The sequence below is a fragment of the Rhipicephalus sanguineus genome, chromosome 9, assembly GCF_013339695.2.
Source record: "Rhipicephalus sanguineus isolate Rsan-2018 chromosome 9, BIME_Rsan_1.4, whole genome shotgun sequence".
NCBI classification, from domain to species: domain Eukaryota; kingdom Metazoa; phylum Arthropoda; class Arachnida; order Ixodida; family Ixodidae; genus Rhipicephalus; species Rhipicephalus sanguineus.
In genome coordinates this window covers 35,849,091-35,874,686 of record NC_051184.2, presented here as the reverse complement: position 1 = coordinate 35,874,686, position 25,596 = coordinate 35,849,091, and the positions used below count along the sequence as shown (strand labels likewise).

Genomic DNA, 25,596 nt, shown 5'->3' with positions numbered 1-25,596 from the left:
TTTCAACTTTGCTTGCATATATATAGACTCTCACATAAAAACGCACGCACGAACATACATAAAGCATGGTTCCCCTGAAAAAAATTTCTGGCTATGCCGCTGAGGAGTACATTCAAATTAATATGGATGTATAGAGAGGATAATACAGGTTTTATTGTCTTTTTGCGTATATTTCACCCCAGCTAGCAGAGCGCATCGTGATGACAAAAAAAAAAAAGCTCGGCCTTTCAAAGCTATAAGTCGCAGCAGGTGCCGTAAGCTCTGTTGTGCCCATCGTGTGAAAGAGTGCGTACAATTTCGTTAAAAACAAACAAACAAACAAAAGTGATGCTTCTAAATCGGGTTAAAGAGACCAGCTGGCTCCCATCTGGTCCCTGTTGGGAGCCAACTGCAGCTGCACGACCCCAACGTGAGACATGAGACTACGACAGGACATTCCCTTGAATTACTCTGCAGTGTCCGCTTCTCATAGCCAGTGTTGCTTGATGGGAGAGTTCGTACACTATTACACTCGAAGAAAGCCACAAAAATGCAGAAATACGAAAAAAATTAAGGCAGTGACACAGAGATGATTACTGTGTCACTGTCTGTGCCACTGACAGAGTGCAATGCAAAACTTCTTTAGTAGCCTTGTGAACGTGTACAGTTTGCAAGAAAGCACGTATCCGGACAAGTTAAAAAGAAAGCATTATCACACGCTTTTATTTCTTATGGTAGGTAAAAATAAACAAAGCAGAAACATGAAGTATAGAGGACAAAAGGTCAGTGTTGGTTCAACAGCGAAATACTTTCACCGGCTCGAAGGCAAAGGGGGCAGGGAAAGAAGTAAAGGTTGGCGCTGGCCTTCTGACAAACGTACGAAAGGCCAGAGAAGAATGAGACCGACAGCCACGAAATCACTTCGCCAATCTCTTCGCAAAGCTCAATGCCGTGCAGGTGATCAACGCATGCCACACATCACAACACCCCTGTGCGCAATGCCAGTCTTTCCCTCCCTCCTTGGCTGCATCCATGTGCACACCACTGGTGAGATGCGTTTATTCGGTCCCCGCTGGAATGGTCTAACATGGATGCCCACCCCCCCCAAGGACTGCGGAACGTAGTAATGAAGATCCGTTAGAGTTCTTCGTGGACGTGCGACTCTGTAGGCGTGTCGGTTGCCGGTTGGGAACATGCCGCCGGAGTGCTGAAGTCGAAGTGGTATTCGCACCGGTTTGGCTCCGAGGCCGACGTCAGCTGGTTTTCCAGGCCGCAGTGAAGGTCAACCTGCACAGGTCGCGAAACACACGCAATATTGCCACGTGCCCTCATTTGTTCATTTTGAGGTATTCGAGTTTCGCGATTGTTTGAGATTGTGCTGTTAAGATTACGCGCAGGACACGAGTTATTCAAGTTTATTCGGGAGCCTACGCGAGCTCTAGCGATAATGCTTGAAGGCTCAATCACTGATGTATAAAAGACGATGTGTGCCGCTGATAATCAGATTGCAGACGACTGTGATCGCCACAATCAGTGTACAGCGTGCTTTGCTTGTACTTTGAGTTACTTTGTTTTCTGGGCAAATTTTAGCCCAAGAATACATTTAATCTTTACCGAGTGTTTGCTTTCTTCACCGTCACAACCACGTGATAATATTAATATGTATACAATGGGAGTTCATAGCTTATCGGGCAAGACATCATGCAAGGGCTAGCTTGATTATTGTAAAAGTGACATCTGCACCTATGGGAAAACCGAGTAAGCCCATCTGTTTACTCGCCGCACAGAATGGAGTAAGGTTTGAAATTAATTTCCACAGGGTAGCCACAGCATAAATAACTAGACTCTAAGTACGAAGGAGATATTTGGGGAATCTTTCTGCACACAACAATAATTGCCACCTATCTCACGTGCCTTTCGTAATGATAGTTGTTGGGGTTTAACGTCCCAATCACGCGCCTTTCCTTGAGTTATTGCTGGCATGCCTGGTACTTCTAGGTCAGGAACGGTATGCATGCTATCAGTGTGATGAAGCATTCTTGATAGAAAAGTGGCAAGCACAGTGTTTTCAAGAAAGAAAACACAAGCAAGCCAGATGACTATTATTGATTTAAGATGTAATGACTCTGTGAAGGGTGCAGACTGAAAACTCTGTGCTCCCTGCTTTTCCTGTCAAGAACATACATATTGTTCGTGACCTCGATAACCCTAATATACTAATACTAGAGTATTAAAGAAAGGAAAAGCACAGGTCAGACAGCAATTAATGTTGAAGACAAGCCCTAAATGGTTCACACATTGCACATGCATGTACGCACTTGAAGCAGGCAGATACATACACCTAGATATACATAGTCAAGGAAACGGCAACAAATGTTAAACTCTCGGGAAGAAAGAAAGGAAGCCTCCGTTTAAATCGAGCAACTTACCACGACGGATCTCGCAGGCCCGTTCCAGCAGGTTGCACCTCCGTCGTACTTCATGACGCTGTACTTGCTGTCGTCTGGCCCATGCCAGCTTCCCCAACGTCTAGACGAAGACAGCCGACAAAAAAAAAACACCTCGCTTAGTACTATTCTGTTAGCAAAACCAGCCCAGCTTTTGGTCAATCGGGCAGTGCCCTGAATTGTAGCCCTGAAGCCTTAACAGTAATTGCTAAGAGCACGTAAGGAAGAGTGGGATGAATCTGGCAAAAAACAGCCACATGTATTTGTGACAGTTTTTCTGGAATAAATTCCAAGGTTTTAAGGAACGAACGAGACTAACGCATGATGGTTTTAAGTAGTCTCAAACGAACAAAGCATGAGACGAGGCTTTCCAAGTAGGCCGCCAACTACAGCAGAGCAGCCAATGGAAGTGAATTCGACGACTGGCTTTATCTTTGGATGGCACGAGGCCAAAGGTACCGAAGATGACGTAGTTCGTTTCCACGACCACACTTTCGGCACGCTCGCGTGGGCAGAGCAAGACCAACTTTTCTTTCGCGTATTTTAAAGCCCCTGCTGCAACAACCGCTTCTAAAAAAGAAGAAAAAATCTGAAAGGGTGGCGACGTACCTTGAGAGAAGAGAATAAAATAAAACAGGAAAGACACAGAAGAAAGAAACATTACGCAACTGAGGTCACTCTACAGTACAGCACCAAGGTGCTTAGCTTAAGTGTGTGTGTGTGGTGTGTGTGCGTGTAGGGGCCCTGCAACACATTTTCAGCATGGCCAGAAAACGCTGCCAATTGGTAGTCGAGTCTCTCGAGAACATGCGAGCCAAACATTATAGCACAGCATGCAACCTGGAATTCACAATTAATTCTCAAAGTCAGCTAGAAATCGTTCCCTCTTCTCTTGACAAATGATGCCATAAACCCAAAGTCCATGGCCATTGGCTGATATGTGCATCGTTAGCTGCATAGTTACCATGGCCGCCGCGAGAAGTTGCCCCCCCCCCCAAAAAAAAGTGCTCAAGGTCAGGACGCGTGTTGACGAACGGATGCATCTTCGTGCCCCCTACTCAACCCCCCCGTCCCCCATGCTGGTACAGCATTGGACGCATTATTCGAAGGTCGCAGGTTTCGGTCCCTGCTGGCGGCAAGTTATCTTTTCATTCATGTTACTTTCTTCCCATTTACCTCATAATTACTATAAATAACATCCCCTATACTTTCCTTGGCTTTCTTGTCTGTTAGTTCTAATTAATGCTCTTCTAATGAAGCCATTCGATGATTATTTGGAAAAGTGTTGCAGGGTTCCTTTAAAGAAGAGAGAGGGAAGTGCTCACCCTAAGCTGGTCTCAGACCCTCCAGCCTTGGGTGCCTGCGATGCCTGGTCGAAGGGGCACAGCTTGTACGTGTACTCCCGATCAGTGTACTCGAAGCACTGGTCACGCAGGGCTGCAAATTCATCGTCGGGGCCGTAGTCGGTGTCGAGGGACTGCTCCAATGTCCTGCATAACGACATAACACCAGGCTCGTGCTTCATTTCACAGTAGTGCAGACTTTTAAGCACGAAATGCTTTTAAGCTCCCCTTGTCGGCCGCCTTCAAGTAAGCTTAAGCCAAATGCCAGCACCGTTATACGGGCACCTAAAACGAGGTTGACAGGCACCTAAAACGAGGTTGACAGGCACCTAAAATGACGTTGACGGGCACTTCAAATGAGACATACTGGTGCTCAAATGAGAACATCCTGGCACTCAAATGAGACCATATTGTTCATTTGAATGTTGTTGATTTGATCATTAGTCCGATCTTGCCTCAGATGAAGGTCACGACTGGTATCCCGTGCATGTCCATGGGTCAAGACACATTATTTTAATATTTGTCCTTGCAAAACAATTTGAAGTTGACTGCCCAGACTGTATGTGCGTGACCATAACGGTGACCGTTACAGCTGCGGCGTCAGTCTCGGCAGCGAATGCGTCGAAGACATGCCATCATCCTTAGAAAATCAAAAAGCTTGTCTTGCCCGTAGCATAGTTTCGAGTGACAATCAGAGCTTGCAATGAATGATTACCATGTTAGCCAGTTATTAACGCAAAGGTTTACCGTTTTACTCACGGTGGTCGCAGTGTCAAAGTGGTCTCCATAAAGGATAACGTATTACAGCCTGCACCAATGTAGAGCTGTACATCTGTGACAATGAACATACTTCTCGTTCTGTGAACACGATCGTGCTAGCAGTTCACTTTAGCGACACGTGTTTGTACTTATATTCTGCAGGTTTCATCTTCCTACTCCCATTATCTAGAGCACCCTTTGCATTTTTCATCATAAAATTTGGCTGCAGGTCAGACTAGGATACACATTTCCTGCTTTCACTCCATAAAAACTGGGTGAGCATTAGGTTTCCTAAAAAAATCTAAAAAAATCATTATTCTGAGCTTTTGTTGTACTCACTTGATCTCAGACTCGAGTTTTCTGACATTGGAGTCAGCTTCAGTATACTCGTCTCGTGCTTTCTTGGCAGCTGCATAAAAGACATATACTACGTTAGGAATGTTTTATCACAAGGCAACAAAAAATGAAAAAGAAAGAAGAAAGAATGCTTATGAAAACTTATGGCACTATGTAGTATGCTCGCAATGCAAACCCATTGTTACAGACCAAGCTACAGTCAAACCTCAATACAACAAATCTCAAGGGACCGTTAATCACCCGTTATTTGGAAAAATCGTAGTGAAAAAGTAGAAAATTCGCCACATGGAAGGCCACATGGAACTACCAAGAAGTTAGCTGAAGGTACTTATCAGCGATTAAGTCGTACTGGTGCGCTTGCCGCCAGCCGCTGTCATGCCTCCGTGCATTTCCGGTCGTTATCCATAAAGGCATCGCCACACTACGCCCTGACAGTTCAGATGTTCAATATGCTTTGCCCTATAACACCGTGTCATTGCGGCAAAGCTCACTTTCGAACTCGGCCCCAAGCGGATCGACACGCGAAATCACTGGTTTGGACCTACGAGATAGCAGACGCAGCAGAGGTGGAGGCTTAGATTAATGCCGTTTCGGACCGGCAATTTGGGCAGGAAGTCCGTAAAATCAGATGCCAAAGAGTTTCAGCGCCCGAAATTTCAGACGCTCTTATACATCGACATCTATGGCTTGTGACGGTGCCGCAAAGGCGTCCGAATTTTCAAGCATGTCCAAAAAATCGACAGTTGACTGTACTTCGTTGTCGCACTGCCTGTAGTGTTCAAATGTTACTGAAGCATCCACGGCGAGTCTTTCTGCGACTTCTGTACGTTTTGTCCGTTTCAACAAGCTCAACAATCAACCAAGTTCAACTATTCGCACTTTTCAACCCATGGGTCACTCATGTTGCATTCTTCACGGTCTTGCTTCTTCATTCTTCATTGTCGTGCGACAAGTGTGGAGACGTAGCTGGTCAATGAAACAAAGGCAGCTAGGCAAAGCCTGACAAGGAAAATAAGTACAGGCGATGGTGATAGGGCTATTGCACATGTGTAATAGGGCAGGCGTGTAGAGAAATAAGCGGGTGTTCTAATGATGATGATAGGGGCACGTACGTAGCTGATAGTGGCACATACACCACCGCAAGTAATTTTTTAAGTTCGTTATTTGTTATTTTGAAGTGTTGTTGAGACACAAGGGTGATATAATTCGACACATTATTCTGAAACCTTTGGTATTCTGAAATTCATATATAACTGAAATATTTTTGCAAACTCAATGGACATTTGGAAGAGGATTTTTGAAATATTTGATAATCTGAGGCTCACTATAGTAATGCGATTTGACTGTAGTCTACCCACTTGCTCAAGCTATTACTGAACTTTCTTAACAAGGGTATGTGTTAGACAGCAGTTCTCAAATGACAAATCTTCGCTCTAGCTTCGTGCTGTGAAAAGGGTCGACGACACCTTTCAGCTATCACGTACGTTCCTCTTACTTCTGGGCTTCCTACAGAAACGATTTGCCATATTCAGTTTTTCGTGTGGTTCAACTTGATTGATTTGCCCTTGCTTTCTGATCTGCTAGTCTTCTGGTTAGCCCCAATAGCAAAGAGGGATGCCAATTCTACATTTGAATCCTAGACATCAACAAATTTTTTTCTACTATCAAGCTTTCTTTCTGAGAAAGCTTATTTCGTGCTGCGAAACAGGTGGCTAAAAAGTTATTCCTTTCGTGAACCTTCTTCAACCTTGCAGGCTTCCGCATAACTGATTCACCGTGTGCACAGGCTGCCTTGATCGTCATTATTTAGTGAGGCTGCTCTCTACATATTTCCGCGATGTGTGTACAGTATTCGTCGATTGAAACCTCGGCAATCTTTTAAGAGCGACATCTGCTAGGAGCAAGTGCTCATGACAATCGCTACAAATCTGGCCGCAAAAAATAATGTTGGCTCTAATGTAAGGGTTTGAGTCAAAATTACACCAATACGGGAAACGGAAGTACGAGCAACACTTATCCTTCAATTTTCGCGCTTCAATCCTTGCGTACTGTACTCTTTACACAAAGGACAACCAAGTGAAACAAGACAAGTGTGACTAGACCAACTTAACACCTACCTTGTTTCATTCCCTCTGTTGCCTTTTGTGCAAAAAGTACAGCACAGAATGATGCCCTACCAACTGGCCCATACTGAAGCCTTCTTGACTGAGAGAGACGGTCACATCATGCTCACCTTCAATGAGTTGTTTGGTCTCCTCGTCATACTCGGTCGTGTCTGTAGTGGACGTGTCCGCCGAGGTGTCCTCTTCCTCCTTGGGTGGGAACTTGGGTGGTTCCACATCCTCGTCTTCCTCCTCTCCTTCGTCCAGGTGTTCCTCGGAGAGGTCTTCTCCTTCTCCTTCATCTTCCTCCTGCGCAGGCACATAAAAAAGGTTTAACGAGATGTCGAAATAATAAAGTCGCAGTTACTCAATCCAAATGTGTGCCCGGTTTAGCCCTCACGTCAGATGCGCAACAAATTTTTTTTATTACTATGTATACTACTACCTAGTAGATTGATAAATTAAAATTAAGTTCAGGGGTTTCTATGTGCCACAGCCACCACCTGAATAGGAGGCATACCACAGCGGAGACTGAGCACATGAACCAAAGTAGATGAATGCCATTGCATTTTGCAGCTATCTAAACATAGGTGCCACGAGCTGGATCGAACCTGTTGCTTTGCGCTAGGCAGGATGACTTCAACATCACTAAGCTACCGTGGTGGCGGGGTATTCAGGGAGCTGCTCATCCCTTACCTCTTGTTGGCAAGGCCTTTTCTTGGTTTCTGTTGATTTCTCTATCACACACACACACACACGCACACACACACACACACACGCACACACACACACACACACACACACACACAGTCAAAGTCATATATACATGAGTGTACGAACAGAAGAAGGGGAATAGATCAAGGGCTCATTTTCTTTGTTAGAAACAACCTAATGAAACCAATAGACAATGAAGCCAAAAAAGGTATGGGGGCATTTTTTACAGCGAAAGCTGTTATGAGATAACAACAGTGCTGTAGCTGTCCGCCGGCGCAGGTGTCCGTAACCGCTGTCGCGCGAAATAAGAAAAAATGAAATAAAATTAAATATTCAGGATCGGATGGAATTTGAACCCGGACCCTCTGCATGGCAGTCGAGTATTCTACCAAAGGGCCACGCTGGTGCTTGAAACTCCTTTGCAAAAACACCCTATACAGGTGTCATGTCGGGCAAGGAATTGCGCTACTAACGTAATATAGCGTAGCAGAACAGTAAAATAACAACCAGGCGTCACACAATGCTAAATGCGTAATGAGTGCATGTTTTAAAACTTCCTACCCACTACAAAGTGCTCAGCCATAATTCTTCATCGTTATCAGCCGCATGCAGCATCAACAAAGAGCACATAAACTCATAGGTGTGCGCAGTGTCCCCCTTAGGAGGGGCAAAGGTTAATCGCAGTGCCCCCCCCCACCCTACTAAGTCAATGTATGGGGCAGATTTTGCCCCCCCCCCCCCCTTAGGTGACTAGAAGGGTCAATGTATGGGGCAGATTTTGCACCCCCCCTCTTAGGTGATTAGGGGGGACGGCCGCCCCCTCTCCCCCCCCCTCCCCCTGTGCGCACGCCTATGCATAAACTCACAGGTGCGCAGCAGGTACTTTGCTTATCCGCAGAAAGACGAAGAGTGGCATAGTGGGTGCTTCCCAACTTCAAAAAAATTATGGTCTATGGGGTAGCGGATACCTCGCATGTGTACTTGTATTAGATGCCCCAAGAGAGTTTGGAAGGGCTCTAGAAAGAGCGCTCTTCGAGCTTTCGCTGTGACTGTGCTGCGTGTTGGGCGCAGGCCTGGCATTTTGGTGTCCTGTTTTTGCGTTGTTTGAAAAACTATGTCTACAACTTATGTTTGAATGGACGTACATATACGAGTATAAACACCTTCAAAGATTTCTTTAACATATGCAGAAGCCATTGTGAAGCTATATTCTGTTTATACTCAACGCAGTTTTAAGTTATTGCTGTACACACATTCCTGAACCTTTCAGGGTCAATGATGCACATGTACGTCATCGCTTGTACACTCAAACATCGATATAACGAATCAAATGATGAATAGTCTTGTTATAGATGCAGTGTTAAAGACAAATATTTATAGCGAATTTTTGGATATAACAAAGTTATTTTCGTGGCAGATGTGCCTTTGTTATAATGAGGTTTGAGTTAGGGATGGGCGAATAGTGAATTTGAGGTTGGAAGCGAATCCAAAGCAAATAGTGATTTGGTCGAATAATTTCGAATTGAATAGTTCGAATAGCATGTACCACATATTATTATGAAAAATGAACATTTTTGTCATGACCCTTGCACAATATTTTTATGGATTGGAGCTAGGTATGAGTGAATGTTACTTTTTTGTTTTGAAATGAAGTGGAAGAAACCTTGAATAGTATCAAAATTTGAATAGCAGTAGGGTGGAAGTTATAAGAGATACAATATGTTACAATTGAAAAATTACTGCACTTAGCGCATATAAGCCCCATATCACACACTTTTAAACTTACAAAAATATGTACATTTAACTTTGAAGTGTGGCTTCGTGGCAGTGCAGATTCTCCCTGGATGGGTGATTCCACGACACAGCAACCCAACGCTGCAGTGAAACCACCTTTACAGGGGGTTACGTGCGGTTAAACATACATATATATATTTGTTCATTTCGAATACTTCGAAATTTCGAATAATATAAATTCGTATCGAAGCAAATTCGAATATTCGAAACGCCCGAATATTCGTCCATCCCTAGTTTGAGTGTATGTTTAAAAAGTGCGCCTTTTTCGATCCTTTCTCTTGCTTGGCATGTATATTGGCACATTGCGAGAATACACGGAATTTTTTTCTTGCGCCGATGTCTCTCCTTTTTTTTGCTTTACTACGGCGGTGTGCTGGCTATCGCTAGCGCATCTGGTCGTGCACGGCAGCTAGTTTCGGTTTCACCTTTTGGGTGGTTCCCGCTTTTTGCGCTCACAAAACTGATGGCTATCCGGTTTAGAATGTCTCAAAGTGTGACTGCTTTGTTACTCTCTCGTTTATTGCTCCCCGGGGCGCTATTACGCCCGTTTCCATGCAGGCGCTGACTTACACAAACAATGCCATTGTGGTTGCATTTCCTGTTTTAGGGACTCACAAAAACCCCCCGAGTCTCGATGATAAGATGAAGAATTATTATAGGTTTCTCACTTGTTTTTGCTTTCCAGACACGTGCACTACCATAGAATTTTCTTCAGGGCGCTCACCTGCACAGTTCGCTTGTGCTATGGAAGTGCGCACCGGTTGCTCTGCTGAAAGTGAGTTGAGCGGAGACTCCTCTGAATTGCCGCTCGAATAACAAATCAGAATCCGATTCCTTGGTTATCAGCCCATCAGACAAGGAGTTACTTTCTAGTTAAGACTCAGATGTTGATGAACAAGTGACATCTCAAAACGCGTGCGGTGAGACAATGATGACTGGATCAAAGGAGACTTTTCTCCCTCCACGTTGGAGGCACAAAGGAAAGAAAGGCAAAAATTCAGCCCACCACACCCCAAACTCGATATCGGGCAGGCTAGGGACTGGTGCCGGTTACAAACTAACACGTGCCCAAATCTGTTAATTCTCTACAAAATCCACCCAACGCAGTACCCAGACACATGTCCTTGGTGCTGGGAGCGGCCATCTCTCACCCACATAACGTGGACGTGTACACTCAGGCCACCCGAAATCAATTCGCCCTTATTAGGGAGAAACCCATTCGAGAGGCAGTGGGAAGTCTGGCTTGCGAGCAATGATCGGGAGAGCCAAGTAGCTCTACTCTATCAGGCCCAGCGAGCCGCAAAGGCCAGTGGGGCCCTGGACTAGGGGACCCACCCACCTTCGCCCTGATTCCCTTCAGTTCAATAAAGTTTGTACTACACTGCTCCCTTCGCGTTTCCATTTGAAGACACTACGTGCACTTATTTTTGTACGTCTGTGAACAATGTTTATTGCAACGCATTTTTTAACAGTCGTATAAGCCTTTTTTAAAATTTACCTTGCTGTTACTCATGCATAAACCATGTGTATGTAACAACACAAACAATTTTTTTTGTCGCTTTACGGTCACCCTAACAAAATTACGTTTTTTTTCTCAGATAGATTCGTCTGAAGAATTTAAATCAGCAATGAAAAAAAATGTACCCGGGGGGTCACATATAGCAAAAAAATTCAACCCTCGAAGGTTAACAAAAGCCAAAGGGACACGTTACCTTGGATGAAGGCATCGGTGTGGTTTCCGTGGTGGTGGGCGGAAGCTCATCTACGGGCGGCGGAAGCGGTGGCGGAGCTGTTTCTGCAGCAGGAGGCATCTGCAGAGAAGTGAAAATTGAAATTAAAATCGCGAGGTCTCAGATGCGAAAACACTGCACAGACTATAAGGGTGGAAGGGGACACGGCTTGTGGGAGGAGGACACTGGGATTGTCATTTGCGCCTACTTGGAGGTTATACATTGCAGGTCATAGGTGGTCTACTTTACACAGCTGAACCCCTTTATAAGAGACTGATGTAAGAGACACTTTGGTATAAAAGACACCAGTGCACCTACGTTGAAAGAAGGGCTGATAAGAAAATGAGAACATGGTACCCAGCATATAAGAGACACTTTATATAAGACACAAGAAGTGCTCCCTGGTGCATGCCTCTTATAGAGGGGTTCAACTGTAACTGGTCTAAACTGTATTACACACATTCTGCAGTGTGAAGTGGTTCTATTGCTCAACTCACCTTGCTTGCGGTGTAGATGGGCTTCATGATCATCCAGCCTGTGTTTGAGAACTCCTCCAGGCCCATCTCTTCCTTCATGTGCAAGAAGAACTGTGCACAGGGGAAGGGTGAGGGAAATGAAATGTAGCAGACAGAAAATACCAGTTAAAAGACCTTCTGAAATCCCCATACTGGGGGTGTTCGAGTTGTCGAGAAGCCGTTAGCAAAAGTGCGTTGATGCGCAAGAGATGTACTATTGTAACGGGCTAAAAGGAACAACGAAGAAGACAAGAAGGAGGACGACGTTGACAGACCCTGCAAGCTGGGCGCCATCTTGCCAGCCGCTGAGTTTATTCTCTGTATATATATTGTAAATATATTCTCCCCGTAACATCTTTGGTGGAGGTGCTGGGTATTAACTTCACGCAAGACGAAGCTTCGCAGCGGGCGCCTAGTTGCCTCTTCAATGGCGACGGAAGTCACCAATGCCGGCCCTTCAGCGGCTCCTGTGCCTTCTCCAACCGGCCCGTCAACCCTCATCTTGGAGCCCCCGAGAGACCCAGGTACCTTTTCGGGCACCGATGGCGTTGACGTTGAAGATTGGCTAAAGACATACGAGCGTGTGGGCGTACGTATGCGATGGGACCCAACGCTCATGCTGGCCAATGTGATCTTTTACCTAACAGACACCGCGAAGGTCTGGTATGAAACGCACGAGGAAGAGCTGACCAGCTGGGAGTTATGCAAGCAAAAGCTTCGGGAGCTATTTGGCAGACCTCTGGGACGTCAGCGTTCCGCCCAAAAAGAGCTCGCGTCTCGTGTTCAGACGTGCACCGAATCCTACCTTACGTACATTCAGGACGTGCTTGCTTTGTGCCGCAGGGTGGATTCGCAGATGTCGGGAGCCGATAAGGTTGCCCATGTCATCAGGGGTATAGCAGATGATGCCTTTCACCTGCTTATATTCAAGAACTCATCTACCGTACAAGACATCATTTCTGAATGTCGGCGCTTTGAGGAAGCCAAGAGCCGCCGTGTTCTCCATCACTTTACACGCCTACCTAACACGGCTGCTACATCCACCTGCGAAGACCCCCGCCTGCTTTCTACGGAAAGTTCCAGTGATGTTGTCCGCATTGTCCGCCGAGAAATCGAAGCCGCTGCTCCGCTCACGTCACCAACCCTCAACTCCGACAACCATCACGCCACCGTCTCCCTCATCCAGTCCGTCGTGCGTCAGGAACTGGCCAACGTCGGCCTGAACAACATCTGCTCAATTCATCGACCTGAGTATGCTCCACCAACTCCAACTGTTGCTGTCACACCGAACCGACGTTTTTCCGCTCCCCCACGTTATCGCAACCCGGCGGAATGGCGCACACCAGACGACCGGCCAATATGCTTCAACTGCGGTCGTGTAGGCCATATTTCTCGTCACTGCCGTTCATGGTCTAACTCGACACCATGGCCTTACCTTCCGTCCCATCGCCTCCCTCCCGGTAATCCACGCTCATCGCCGCAAACACAGCCGCTCACGCCTGACACTTCTTTGCCCGCTCGACTCAGCCGCTCACCTTCGCCGCAACGCCGTTTTTCCCGCTCGCCCCCATCTCGTCGATCGCCGTCCCCAAGCTCCTTCCAACGCTCACCTCCGGAAAACTGACGGGAGCAGCTCCTAGAGGTGATGCTGCAATCACGACCCGATGCCAAAATCCTCTACTGACCCTGCCCGCACATCGGAACCTTATCAGTGTAAACGTGGACGGTGTACCAGTTACGGCCCTTATTGACACTGGCGCGCACGTGTCTGTTATGAACGCTGACCTCAGAACACACCTAAAAAAAGTCGTTACTCCTGCCCCAAGCCCTGTGGTCCGAACTGCCGATGGTGGAACAGCTGCCGTGATTGGTGTGTGTTCAGCTCGTGTGACCGTCGCCGGACACCACACATCGGTTATGTTTTACGTCCTAGAACATTGCCCTCACGACCTAATTTTGGGACTTGATTTCTTGTCGGAACACTCGGCCTTGATAGACTGTTCTGCCGGCGTTGTGCAACTCGCTCTACCTACTGCTGTTGACCCTCCCGGTTGCCCTCCAAGCCGGCTCTGTTCCGCAGACCACCTTCGCCTTCCTCCACGGACAGTTACTTACGTCGGCGTCTCACCTGTACCACCTGTACCCGACGGTGACTATATAGTGTCTCCAAATCTTGAAGTCCTGCTTTCGCAAAACGTTGCGTTTCCGCACACTCTCGTTACTATAACGGACAACGCCTCCTGTCTACCGCTTGTGAATTTTGGCCTATGTCCACAAGTTCTCCCTCGTGGCATTTCACTTGCGGAAATCATGCCGGCGGCCGACTGCCACATTTCAACTTTAAGTTACGACAGAGATTCGTGTGCAGAGAAACCTTCCCCTACTACTCCATCAGAACAAGGTGCCTTAACTCAGATGATTGCACCCGACTTACCTACCCAACATGCTGATGAACTGCGCGCTCTCCTTGCGTCCTTTTGGGACATCTTCGACCTTGGCGACCGCCCTCTCGGACAAACGTCAGTTGTTAAACATCGGATTGACACAGGCGATGCGAGACCAATTCATCGGCGACCCTACCGCGTCTCCCATACTGAGCGACAAATCATCCAAAAAGAAGTCGACAAAATGCTTTCTCGGAATATCATCGAGCCTTCCAGCAGTCCATGGGCGTCCCCTGTTGTACTTGTTAAGAAGAAGGACAACAGTTGGCGATTTTGCGTTGATTATCGGCATTTGAACAAGATCACAAAGAAGGACGTCTATCCTCTGCCACGCATTGACGACGCCCTGGATTGCCTTCACGGTGCACAATATTTTTCTTCAATCGACCTCCGCTCCGGGTACTGGCAAATTGCCGTTGACGAGATGGACCGTGAGAAGACGGCCTTTATCACTCCCGACGGCCTTTACCAGTTTAAAGTGATGCCGTTCGGTTTGTGCAATGCGCCCGCCACGTTTGAACGTATGATGGATGCCCTGTTGCATGGCTTCAAGTGGTCCATCTGCCTCTGCTACCTGGACGACGTAATCGTTTTTTCTCCATCCTTTGTGACGCACCTTGAAAGGCTATCGAAGATCTTATCTGTCTTCCGTAAGGCGGGCCTGCAGCTAAATTCGGCCAAGTGCCACTTCGGCCGTCGTGAAATTTCTGTGCTCGGGCATCTCGTTGATTCCTTCGGTGTTCGCCCTGATCAAGATAAAATACGGGCTGTGAAAGATTTTCCTGTGCCAACTTGTTCCAAAGACGTTCGCAGTTTCTTCGGCCTCTGTTCTTACTTCCGTCGTTTTGTGAACAACTTTGCCGACGTCGCGCGCCCTCTCACTCAGCTCCTCAAAAAAGACACTGCCTTCGTCTGGGGTCCTGAGCAAGCGGATGCGTTCTCCAATCTGGTAGAACTGCTTACCTCTGCACCTATTCTCGCCCACTTTGACGTATCAGCTCCAACAGAAGTCCGTACCGATGCAAGCGGTCATGGCATCGGTGCAGTCCTGGCCCAGACACAACAAGGTCGGGAACGCGTTGTTGCCTATGCCAGCCGCCTTCTTTCTGCTGCTGAGCGCAAGTACTCCATTACTGAACGCGAATGTCTGGCGCTCGTTTGGGCAGTCGGAAAATTTCGCCCCTATTTGTACGGCCGGCCATTCACAGTCATCACGGATCACCATGCCTTGTGTTGGCTTTCGTCCCTGAAAGACCCTTCAGGCCGCCTTGGTCGTTGGGCTCTGCGCCTCCAAGAATTCGACTACTCAGTTGTATACAAAACCGGCCGCTTGCACCAAGACGCCGACTGTTTGTCCCGATATCCTGTTGACCCCCCAGACAGTTCTACGGCCAACCTTTCTACCAACGTTTTCTCTCTGTCCGCTTTTCACGACATTGGAATCGAGCAACGGCGGGACACCTTCTTGCACGATATTATCCAAAGGCTAACATCCGCGACGCCTGACCCTTCCCTTCGAATGTTTGAGCTTCATGATGGTGTATTGTACCGTTGCAACATGCGTCCTGACGGCCCCGACAGACTACTCGTCGTTCCTCCTCACCTGCGTCAGACTGTTCTCGCCCAGCTTCACGATATGCCGACAGCCGGTCACCTCGGCGTTTCACGGACTTATGACAGAGTTCGCCGGCGCTTCTTCTGGCCTGGACTGTACCGCGACGTATCCCGTTATATTGCTGCCTGTGATCTTTGTCAAAGACGGAAAAAACCTACTACCCATCCTGCCGGACGCCTTCAGCCGCTCGACATACCATCAGAGCCATTCTACCGTGTGGGTGTTGATCTCCTTGGCCCTTTTCCTACGTCCACTGCGGGCAATAGGTGGATTGCAGTAGCAACCGATTATGCAACCCGATACGCGATCACACGGGCTCTTCCAACTAGCTGTGCAACTGACGTTGCCGACTTTCTCCTCGAGGACGTCATCCTACACCACGGCGCCCCTCGGCAGCTCCTCACCGACCGAGGCAGCTACTTCCTTTCGAAAGTGGTTGATGACCTCCTACGCTCCTGCGCCACCAAACACAAGCTTTCAACTGCTTATCATCCGCAAACCAACGGCCTAACCGAGCGCCTCAATCGAACTCTTACTGACATGCTATCCATGTATGTCTCCGCTGACCATCGCGACTGGGACACTACGTTACCGTTTGTCACCTTTGCCTATAACTCTTCTCGACACGATACCGCTGGGTTCTCTCCATTTTTCCTTTTGTTCGGCCGCGACCCTACGCTACCTTTCGACACACTCCTGCCGACCAAACTGAGTTATACGTCGGAGTACGCTCGGGAGGCAATAACAAAGGCCCAAGAGGCGCGCGAAGTTGCTCGACGCCGACTAGCGGACTCGCAGGAAAACCAGAGGCGTATATATGACGCCCACCATCGTGACGTCCACTACGCGCCCGGCAATCTGGTTCTGCTTTGGTCCCCCACGCGCCGCCTGGGACTTTCCGAGAAGTTACTCCCACGCTATTCAGGCCCTTACCGCATCTTACGCCAGGTGACCGACGTCACCTACGAAATCGCCCCTAGTGACCCCACCGTCGTTCACCCTCGCACTGACGTCGTTCATGTTACGCGGCTCAAGCCCTGTCACTCGACTGCCTCCTGATGAGCACCGGGTCGGTGCTTCAGCCGCCGGGAAATAATGTAACGGGCTAAAAGGAACAACGAAGAAGACAAGAAGGAGGACGACGTTGACAGACCCTGCAAGCTGGGCGCCATCTTGCCAGCCGCTGAGTTTATTCTCTGTATATATATTGTAAATATATTCTCCCCGTAACACTATGAAGACTTTTGAGGCATGATAGCAATACACTCAAACCTCATGTAACGAACACGGATATAACAAATTATCGGTTATAACGAAGTAAATGAAGAATAGTCTTGTCATAGATACAGTGTTACGAATGCACATTTATAATGAATGTTTGCATATAACGAAGTTATTTTCGTGTCAGATGTGACTGTTATTATGAGGTTATAGTGTATCTCTAATGAATCTATTTTTCCTAAACTTTTCCCGATACTTTTTATACAAACCCTGTATGAATAAACTGGGAAGCATAATGGTGGATGCTGGATATCGAAGGCGTTTTACCTTGGCCTCCTCCACAGACACAGTGCCGTCTCTGTTCTGGTCGAAGATGATGTTCTTCTGCAGCTCCTCAGCGGTGAGCATGCCATTTCCATCCAAGTCCAGCTCAGTAAAAGCCTCACGTGCGTGCTCTTTCTCCTCCTCCTGGTGGCGTTGCATTTCCAGTTCCTCCTGTTCCCGTTTACGCTCTGCAAAAGATTTGAGGAGATGATTAAAATGGTGACTATCATTAAAATGGTGCACAGCTATGGCGGCTGGGCGAGTCGGTGAGCTTTCATTATTACGGAAAGCACGAATGGACAAGGAAGAAAGCCTCTGCACTTGACAGCTTGAAAGATTTAATTTGAAACTTGCACATAACCTGCACGGTGTCATCAAGGAGCAAGTTCTTCGGTTAGGAGCAGTTAGAAGTGCAAAATAATACACGATCTAGGAAGGACACGATCAAGCGCACATTCGACACCTTTAAGGGGGGACACTGCGCCTGAAATCTTTTTTCACAATTTTTTACCAACTTAAATCAAACTCGCTGAGTTTATGTATATTTGTGTGCTGATTTCAAATATGCAATTTGTTTCCTAGTACAATGTGTAGTTTTTGAATTCCATGTGCCATTTTTGGAGCCCCAGTTTGCCTAAACTGAGAGAGTTACAAAGTAATTAGGCACATTAGAATGACCTGGAATGAGTACAGAGTGCAAGAAAACAAGAATGGATGTTCTAAGCCCATTTGAACGAAAGTTGTGGCATGTTGAATATTTGTGGCTGAAATCCCAGCTTGGAGTAGACTAATTTGGAATGTTCATCGTGCCATAACTTTTGTTCAAATGGGTTTAGAACATCCATTCTTGTTTTCTTGCACTCTGTACTCATTGCAGGTCATTCTGATGTGCTTAATTACTTTGTAACTCTCTCAGTTTAGGCAAACTGGGGCTCCCAAAAAGCATATGAAATGTTTGATATTTTAAAAACTACATGTTATACTAGAAAAATAATTGCATATTTGAAATCTGCACACAAATATGCATAAACTCCGCAAGTTTCATCTCAATCGACAAAGAATTTAAAAAAAATTTTCAGGACCCATGTCCCCCCTTAACCGTTTCTAGCCATGTACCAACTTGCCTGGCAGCGCATGCTGCCAAGCCTTTTAGTTTTGCAGAAGGGTAACTTGCCAATACAATGTACTAACTACCTTTTTCTTTAGTGCCCATTGAAGTAACCACGCAGCACACGACGCATGTTAGGTCAAAAAGACGTCGTCATTTCAGTGCAGTCATTGCAACTTACCAGCGTCCGCGTCCTTGTACTTCTGAAGAGCTTGGGTCTCTGCTTCCATCGCCTGGTTCTTCACGGCTTCGAGGGCTTCACGCGACTTGCGCGCTTCCTCCACACTCACGCGCAGCTCCTCGAGCTTGTTCTGTGCATTAAAAATACAAAATTGAAAGTTTTACTGACCACCTATGTCATTTGTGAGCTATAGAAAATGACGTTTATTAAAGCAAGAAAAAATTAGGAGTGCTGCCCCTATCGGTAAGATGGGAGCAAGTGAAGCTTGGCATGTGTGCACCTGACCTACTATTCTTCCTTTTTTCTATCTTTTTACAGCATTGCACAATGCTCCCTCCTGACTTTTTCCTTCGTCCGTGCCCGGAATTGGACCTTCGCCCATGTGCTTAGCAGCGCAACGCTTCTGTTGCTACAGGCAACAATGACAATCATGTGTGAAACAATTAAATGTGGCAACGTTAAAGTACAAGTGACCTCGACAAAACATCAGATTCACATATCAGAAACGGCTGATCGCAAACAACTCCACGATCGAGAGAGCATTGGTTATTGGAAAACGGTGCATGCAACTACGCGTGCGACCGGCGCACCTTCGAGGGCCCATTTGTGTACACCTGCATTTCTGTACACTCACTGGTGCCGAGTTTTTCGCAAGCTATGCCGCTGCCACTGAAATCTACTCACAGAAGCCTCACCTAAAAATTGAGAAATGGTTGTTATACTAGCTATGTAAAAGGGTGCCAGTTTACCTGCCTGCTCATGTGCAACTGGACAGCAGAGCTCACCTTGCAGTACTGTCGGTGCTCCTTGCCCTTGTTGGCCATCTCCTGCTGCAACTGCAGACCACGTGTGAGCAGCTCGCGCATCTTCGCTTCCTCTTCCCGTGCTTGGCGCCCGAGCTCGCTGAAATAAGCCAGAGTTTTAGGTGCAACTCCAATGCCGATCCTAGTTTGTAATGTGGCACGTTCGAGTTCTATGCACAAAAGCAGCAAAAGGAACGGGATTTTTTAAAGGGGCCCTGCCACACTTTTTCAGCGTGTTCAGAAAACACTGCTGAGAACACGTCTCCAAGATGGCATTCAGAATTTGCTACGCAGTCTGACCAATTTGTTATGAACGCTGATAAACATTTAAAATGAGCATTAAATGAAGCTTGGCTTCCGATAATTTTGAAGTTCGTTATGAGAAATGTTGCAAAGGTACTCTGGATACACACCACCTGGTGTTTTTTACTATGCACCTTAGGCACAGCACACCGGCATTGTTGCATACTGCCTCCGTTAAAATGTGGCTAGAGCTATGCACAGCCTCCATTAATGGTTGGCACTTCAACTAAATTGGTTGTGGTAATCTTGATCAGACTTAGTCAAACATGCCAAGTAATTAAGCGAATTTCTTATGCAACTCCAAATGTACATAAACTCACAGGCAGTTGTTGACGCAGCCGGCCGAGGTCCCATATTCATCGCTGCCGTCGCAGCAATCTGTCGAAGACAAGAGGAAAAATAAGCAAGGCTTTACGCTGCAACAGTTTTCATCAAGTGTTATTTAGTGTGGGCACATTGTGAATAATGATACTGCGCATAAGGTTTGTTAAAGGGACCCTGAAACGGTTTTTTGAAGCTTTGTCAGCGTTTAGGCAGGAGCATCCCCAAATCATTCGCACCAGAAATTAAGCGCCGCACTGTGTACCAAGGCCGCTACGGAATTTATATCTATACCCTCCTCCTCACCACTGCCTTGCACCCTCAACTCACAGACACCCTGACATCGCCGGCGATCGCAGCGCTCTCATGAGCGCACTCGACGGTTTGAGCTTCGCGACGGGTTGCGCGTTATCTCGGAGGCCCAACAAAGACGAAGCTTGCGGAGTGGTTGATATCTGCTCCGACAGGTGCCGCCACACTACCAGCAGATCTTATTTTATTCTCCTGTACGGCGACAATCTGCAACAGCATGCGGACAAACAAAAATAATTCGAGAACGGTCATCGATAAGCGTAAACTCGGGCAATGTGGTTGTGTCTTCAGGGGTGAAGTTACAGCCACAAAAGGGTGGATTGTGGCGTTGAACGGATAGCGAGAGCGCGGCGCTCATTGCAGCGACGAGCTGAAGGGATTCCGCTCGCAAGATGCCTCACGAACATTGCACGATGTCGCAGCTTTACAAGTCACCAATTGCTAGAAATTGCTAGATACGTGGTGCACAACAAGGCTGGGGCAATTATGTCCAAGAAAAGAAACCTCAAGATAAACACTCTCGCTCAGCTCACGTCAACACGGAGTACGTTGTAACACAGGCAGACAACGCTCGCTGCCCACAGGAGGTTCAGTGACGTGTACTGGACATATCCAATCAGATCAGCCGCCTGCGTGACGTCGCGCTTCCAATACGACGCGCACTGGAAGTGGGCGGTTTGAAAACGCGTTTGGCTGAGCCGCTGTGATCGGTGGCGATTCGCAGCTTTAAAGCCTTGTAATAAATTACACAGTTTTCGCACAGAGCTTAAATCGATCTGTAAATGATCCTTAGGACTTGTTCTACCGGCTCAATGTGTTCGTACATAATCGTCAAAACCGTTTCAGGGTCCCTTTAAGCCTTGACTCACTGAATATCACAAGGGAGTGTTTCGACCAACATCGTAGATTGCCTTAGTGTTATGTTGCCAAAGCAATTTGGGGGCATCCGTAAACAGTAGGGGTGTGCGAATATTCGAAAGTTTCGAATATTCGTCGAATATTACATTCGAAATATTCGTATTCGATTCGAAAATCGTGTATTCGGAAAGTTTCGAATATTCGATAACTTCGAATAATCGAAAAATTCGAATATGCGGTTCGATTAACATGCATAAAATAACTCGTCTCTCACATTTCCGCTGCGTTCATATCGCTACAAACGTTGCCGAGAGGAGCGACAAACATCGTAAGTACACGGAGGCACGATATCTGCCTGCGACGAGCGCCCCAATACGTATGATTTATTGCTGGTGCATCTCCGACGTGCAGCGCTGTTGGCGGTCATGTAACCGTACATTTTAAATATTATGCGGCCGTAACGTGCCGCACTACCACTCGTTCACTATGCGGGACCACATCTGAAGAAAGGCAGTGACCCACGTGACTGGTGGCGGACTGTAGGAACCTTCAGATACCCCAATCTGGCAAAGCTTTGGCCCATGTAACTCCCTATACCAGCCAATTCTGTTCCAAGCGAGCGTGCCTTTTCAGTGGCAGGGGGGGAGTTGTCTCTGTTACAAGGGAGCGCCTGCTGCCTGATCATGTGGAGCAACTCATATTTCTTCATGATAACATGTATTCATCACTTTCATTGTGCCGTGATATTTGCTTGTGTTGTGATGTGCATTGTGCTAGCCTGGACACTGTGTAGCAGTGTATGTTGTGTTGCCAGTCAGGCTGTTAATGTTTTTTTTTTTTCAAATATCTACATGTTAAAAGAAATATTGTTACTGTGGAGGCATTTTTCCTTTGATATTCGATATTCGATTCGATATTCGAAGGTGGATATTCGTATTCGATTCGTATTCGAAAAATTTGATATTCGCACACCCCTAGTAAACAGTGCTAGGGCACAGGCTGACCCAGAGGGAGTCTGTGCCACCCCCACACCATGCTGCATCTGTACCAACACATTACATACACCTACAGCTAACGTACACGTAGCTTCAGCACTACGCATGCATCTGCAACCTATGCCTTGAAGTAATAAAGAAAAGGAAACAGCAACAACTTCATTAACAGCTGACGTTAACAGTGAATAAGGCATACATTAACATTTTGTATATATTGGTGTTGTTACTTATGCCTACCTACTGCTTTTGCTTAAATTCACTCTGTACAATAATCAAACAGCCTCTTTCGATCGAATGGTGCAAGAATGTATGGAATAGGGGGTGTGATACACTGCCCGGCGTTCACATTTTTTTTCTATCAACTTCACAAACAAGGTAAACCTCTTCATTCTGTCCTTAAATGTATACCAACCTGTGAACATTAACATTAATAAAATCCTCTGGACATAATATCAAGAAAATGGAGGGCAGGTGAACAGCATGCATTTGCTTTAAAGCTCGCCATGAGCGCACTTTTTTGTTTTTGAGCACATTTACGCACTTTTCAATTGCGATGATTTGACTTTAGATACAGCCCACAAGCAGTCACAAACATAATGCGGCAAATATCTAAGAAAATTCAGTGAGTTTCGGTGAGTGCGAGCATGTAGGAGCGTGAGAGTACGTAACTTATAACTATTGTTGAGTGGGTATTAGTGAGCACCAGCTTAAACTGCAACCTGTACATTAAGTACACGTCATTTTATTCCCAGCCAACCATACTCAGCCTAAGCAGAACTGGCATTATCAATATTTGTTTTTCCCTAGAGAGGGAATAACTCACCACAAATGCCGTCATTCACCCAGGAGGAAGGAATGTCCTGGCCCTTGTGGCCCAAGTTGTCACAATGGAACTTGCCATTGGTGCAGGCCGAGGTGCCTGCGCAGTAGTCCCATTAGTGAAGCACATCGCCAAACAACAAATGCCTTTGCTTTTGATGCACTGAGCAGCAAGCTTATGAACGGATGGATGGATGAATGGGGCTGTACCCTTTTGATCGGATGGCGGCTCACATCAACAACTTATAATTAAGTACTAATAAAAGACTAAATTTCACTCCTGCCATGAATTTAGCCACCAATTAGATAACGTCCTCTAGGTTTTTTCTACTTGGTTCAAGCCTATTTTGCCTTCGCTGTGCCTAAACCCCTATGCTTAAAAAAATTCAGCCCCATTTCCTTGGACTGTAGGGTGAATCCCTTTACAGAAAAATATCAGCTATTAAGCCGTTCCCTCCTTTTCCCCACATGCACTGCAAAGTGCATCTATCCCTTCATACTTGGATTGCTACGTCTTAATCCTCGATACTCCTGTCCTGGCTTCAAACAACAGAGAGCTACCCCGAGAGTTATCGTTGCTTAACTAATTAGAAGGGATCCAGTGAAGAAAATCAGCTCCGCAAACAGGACGTGAATCACAGTGAAAACAAACACAAAGTGTTTCTTTGTGCCATTATTTACGTCAGTAAAGCACCTACGGGCAGTTGGAAACTAATGTGAGTGTTGCGCTCGAATGGTAGGCATGCAATGATACATCCATCTATGCAAACACACAAAATAAAAATTATAGTTTGCAGTGCTAGAAGCATTAACACAATACATTTCGCGGCAAGCACTGCGTATCCTTCAGAAAGCTTCTGTGACAGACTTGCTGCTAGTACGTCTTTCACATCTATGTTCCAACAAGACACTAGCGAAATCTGTTTAATATTTTAAAATCAGGTCCCCATGTTTTACATGCCAAAACGACGATACTGTAATGAGCTGTTGTGGGGGACACTGGGTTTCGACTAGCTGGGGTTCATTAACGTGCACGCAAATAAAAGTATATGGGCGTTTTTCGTATTTTGCTCCCACCGAAACGCGGCCGCCGCGGCCGGGAATTGAACCCACGCCCTCGCGCTTAGCAGCGCGATGCCCTAGCCGCTAAGCCATAAAGTCGGAGACCTGTAGCGTGTATTTTCTGCAAATAGTGACCGTTGCTCATAAGTGGACCTATGACAACGGAGCCAAGAATGAGTGACGCAAACGTCACGAATGCACAGCGTGCAGGGGCGCCCGCTAAGCGTATCCTTTCAAACATTTCAAGTAATGCACAGATAAAACAAAACCGTAGCACAACAATGCGGCAGGTCTGGCAAAGTGATACCCCTTCGCAGCAAGTTTCTTTTTTTTTTTTTTTTTTCCCCCGTACCGCTGAATACAGCGGTTCTCGGGATGCTGTTTTAAGAGATCCTCGTTTTTCCTCCACGAAGTCGCTTGCCATTTGTGAAAGAGAAGCGGAGTGTTTTTTTTTTTCTTTTTTGACGCGCATTACATGCGAACAATATAAAGAGAGCTTTCTCACCTGGTTCGTCTGAGCCGTCGTCGCAGTCACAATAGTCGTCGTTCACCATAAAAAACTCGACGTCTCTCTTGCCGTCGAAGCATGTGAAATTTCTCGTGCGGTCGTATAAAGACGCATCTGCGAAGCAACAAGGAGAAGTGCGTCAGAAAACAGCGCATTCGCCAGGCCCTGTATAGGAGGGCGCGATAATAAAAATTGCGCGACGTTATCTAGCGCCGACATGAGGTTAGGGACCGAGCACTGCACAGCCGGCGTTAGAACTTTTCAGGCGTTTAAACGAGGTACAACCCCATCTTGCTATGGGTAGCTTCGGTTTTTAGTTCATTCCTGCGAAATCAGCTCGGTAAAATAGACGCTTGCTTCGTGTTTCGATTGAATCGCAAATGCCGGTAGGTTCACAGCTGAGCGGCGGAGTAGCCATGGGTTTGCGCACACACAAAAAGGGGTGTCGCAGCGCCGAAACAGATGAGAAGCTGAGAAAGAGACTTACGTTTAAGTGCGACACCGCGAGGTCTAGAAACTCTAATACTATCGTCCGCTAGACACCGCGCTGAGACGAGTAAGAGCGCGAAAACTACGTGAGAAACCATCTCGCGGGTGGTACACGGCATCTCTCCGACTCTGCCACGCATGGACGCCGCCATCGTTTAACCGGAAATGACGAGCGACTTGGCTAACTCAACATTTCGCTCATAGGTGGACTCGTTGAGATGGCGGCAATGACGTATTTTGTCGTTTGCCATAAAAAAGTACGTAGCCTTTGAGACCGGCAATAATAAATCAAAGTTCTTGCAAACAACCAATTAACGCATTAAAAATAACTGCATATACAAAATAAAGTTAACGGTAAACTTTTGTTGCACTTGTGAAGTAAAAGTAGTGCTTTTTTATTTTTTACAAAAACAGAAGCACGCTCTTTTGGCAGCTTCTAGCAATGCGGACAATGGCGGCAGTGGCGGTTGCTTCAAATGCGCGTTTTGTATGC

The 25,596-nt window shown here is 46.6% G+C and overlaps 1 protein-coding gene across 1 annotated transcript; it reads right to left on the bottom strand.

Moving 5' to 3' along the window:
* Nucleotides 1-674: 674 nt before the first annotated feature.
* LOC119404979 (glucosidase 2 subunit beta) lies at nt 675-25,274 on the bottom strand. The gene is made up of 14 exons (XM_037671726.2): nt 25,102-25,274; nt 24,612-24,728; nt 23,049-23,144; nt 20,060-20,117; nt 19,419-19,536; nt 18,634-18,763; nt 17,348-17,532; nt 11,723-11,812; nt 11,208-11,306; nt 7,119-7,296; nt 4,868-4,937; nt 3,752-3,916; nt 2,409-2,508; nt 675-1,266 (listed from the first exon to the last, which is right to left on the bottom strand). The coding sequence occupies exons 1-14, from the start codon at nt 25,253-25,255 to the stop codon at nt 1,117-1,119; spliced, it is 1,710 nt and encodes a 569-aa protein (XP_037527654.1). The 5' UTR covers nt 25,256-25,274; the 3' UTR covers nt 675-1,116.
* Between the last annotated feature and the right edge of the window lie 322 nt (nt 25,275-25,596).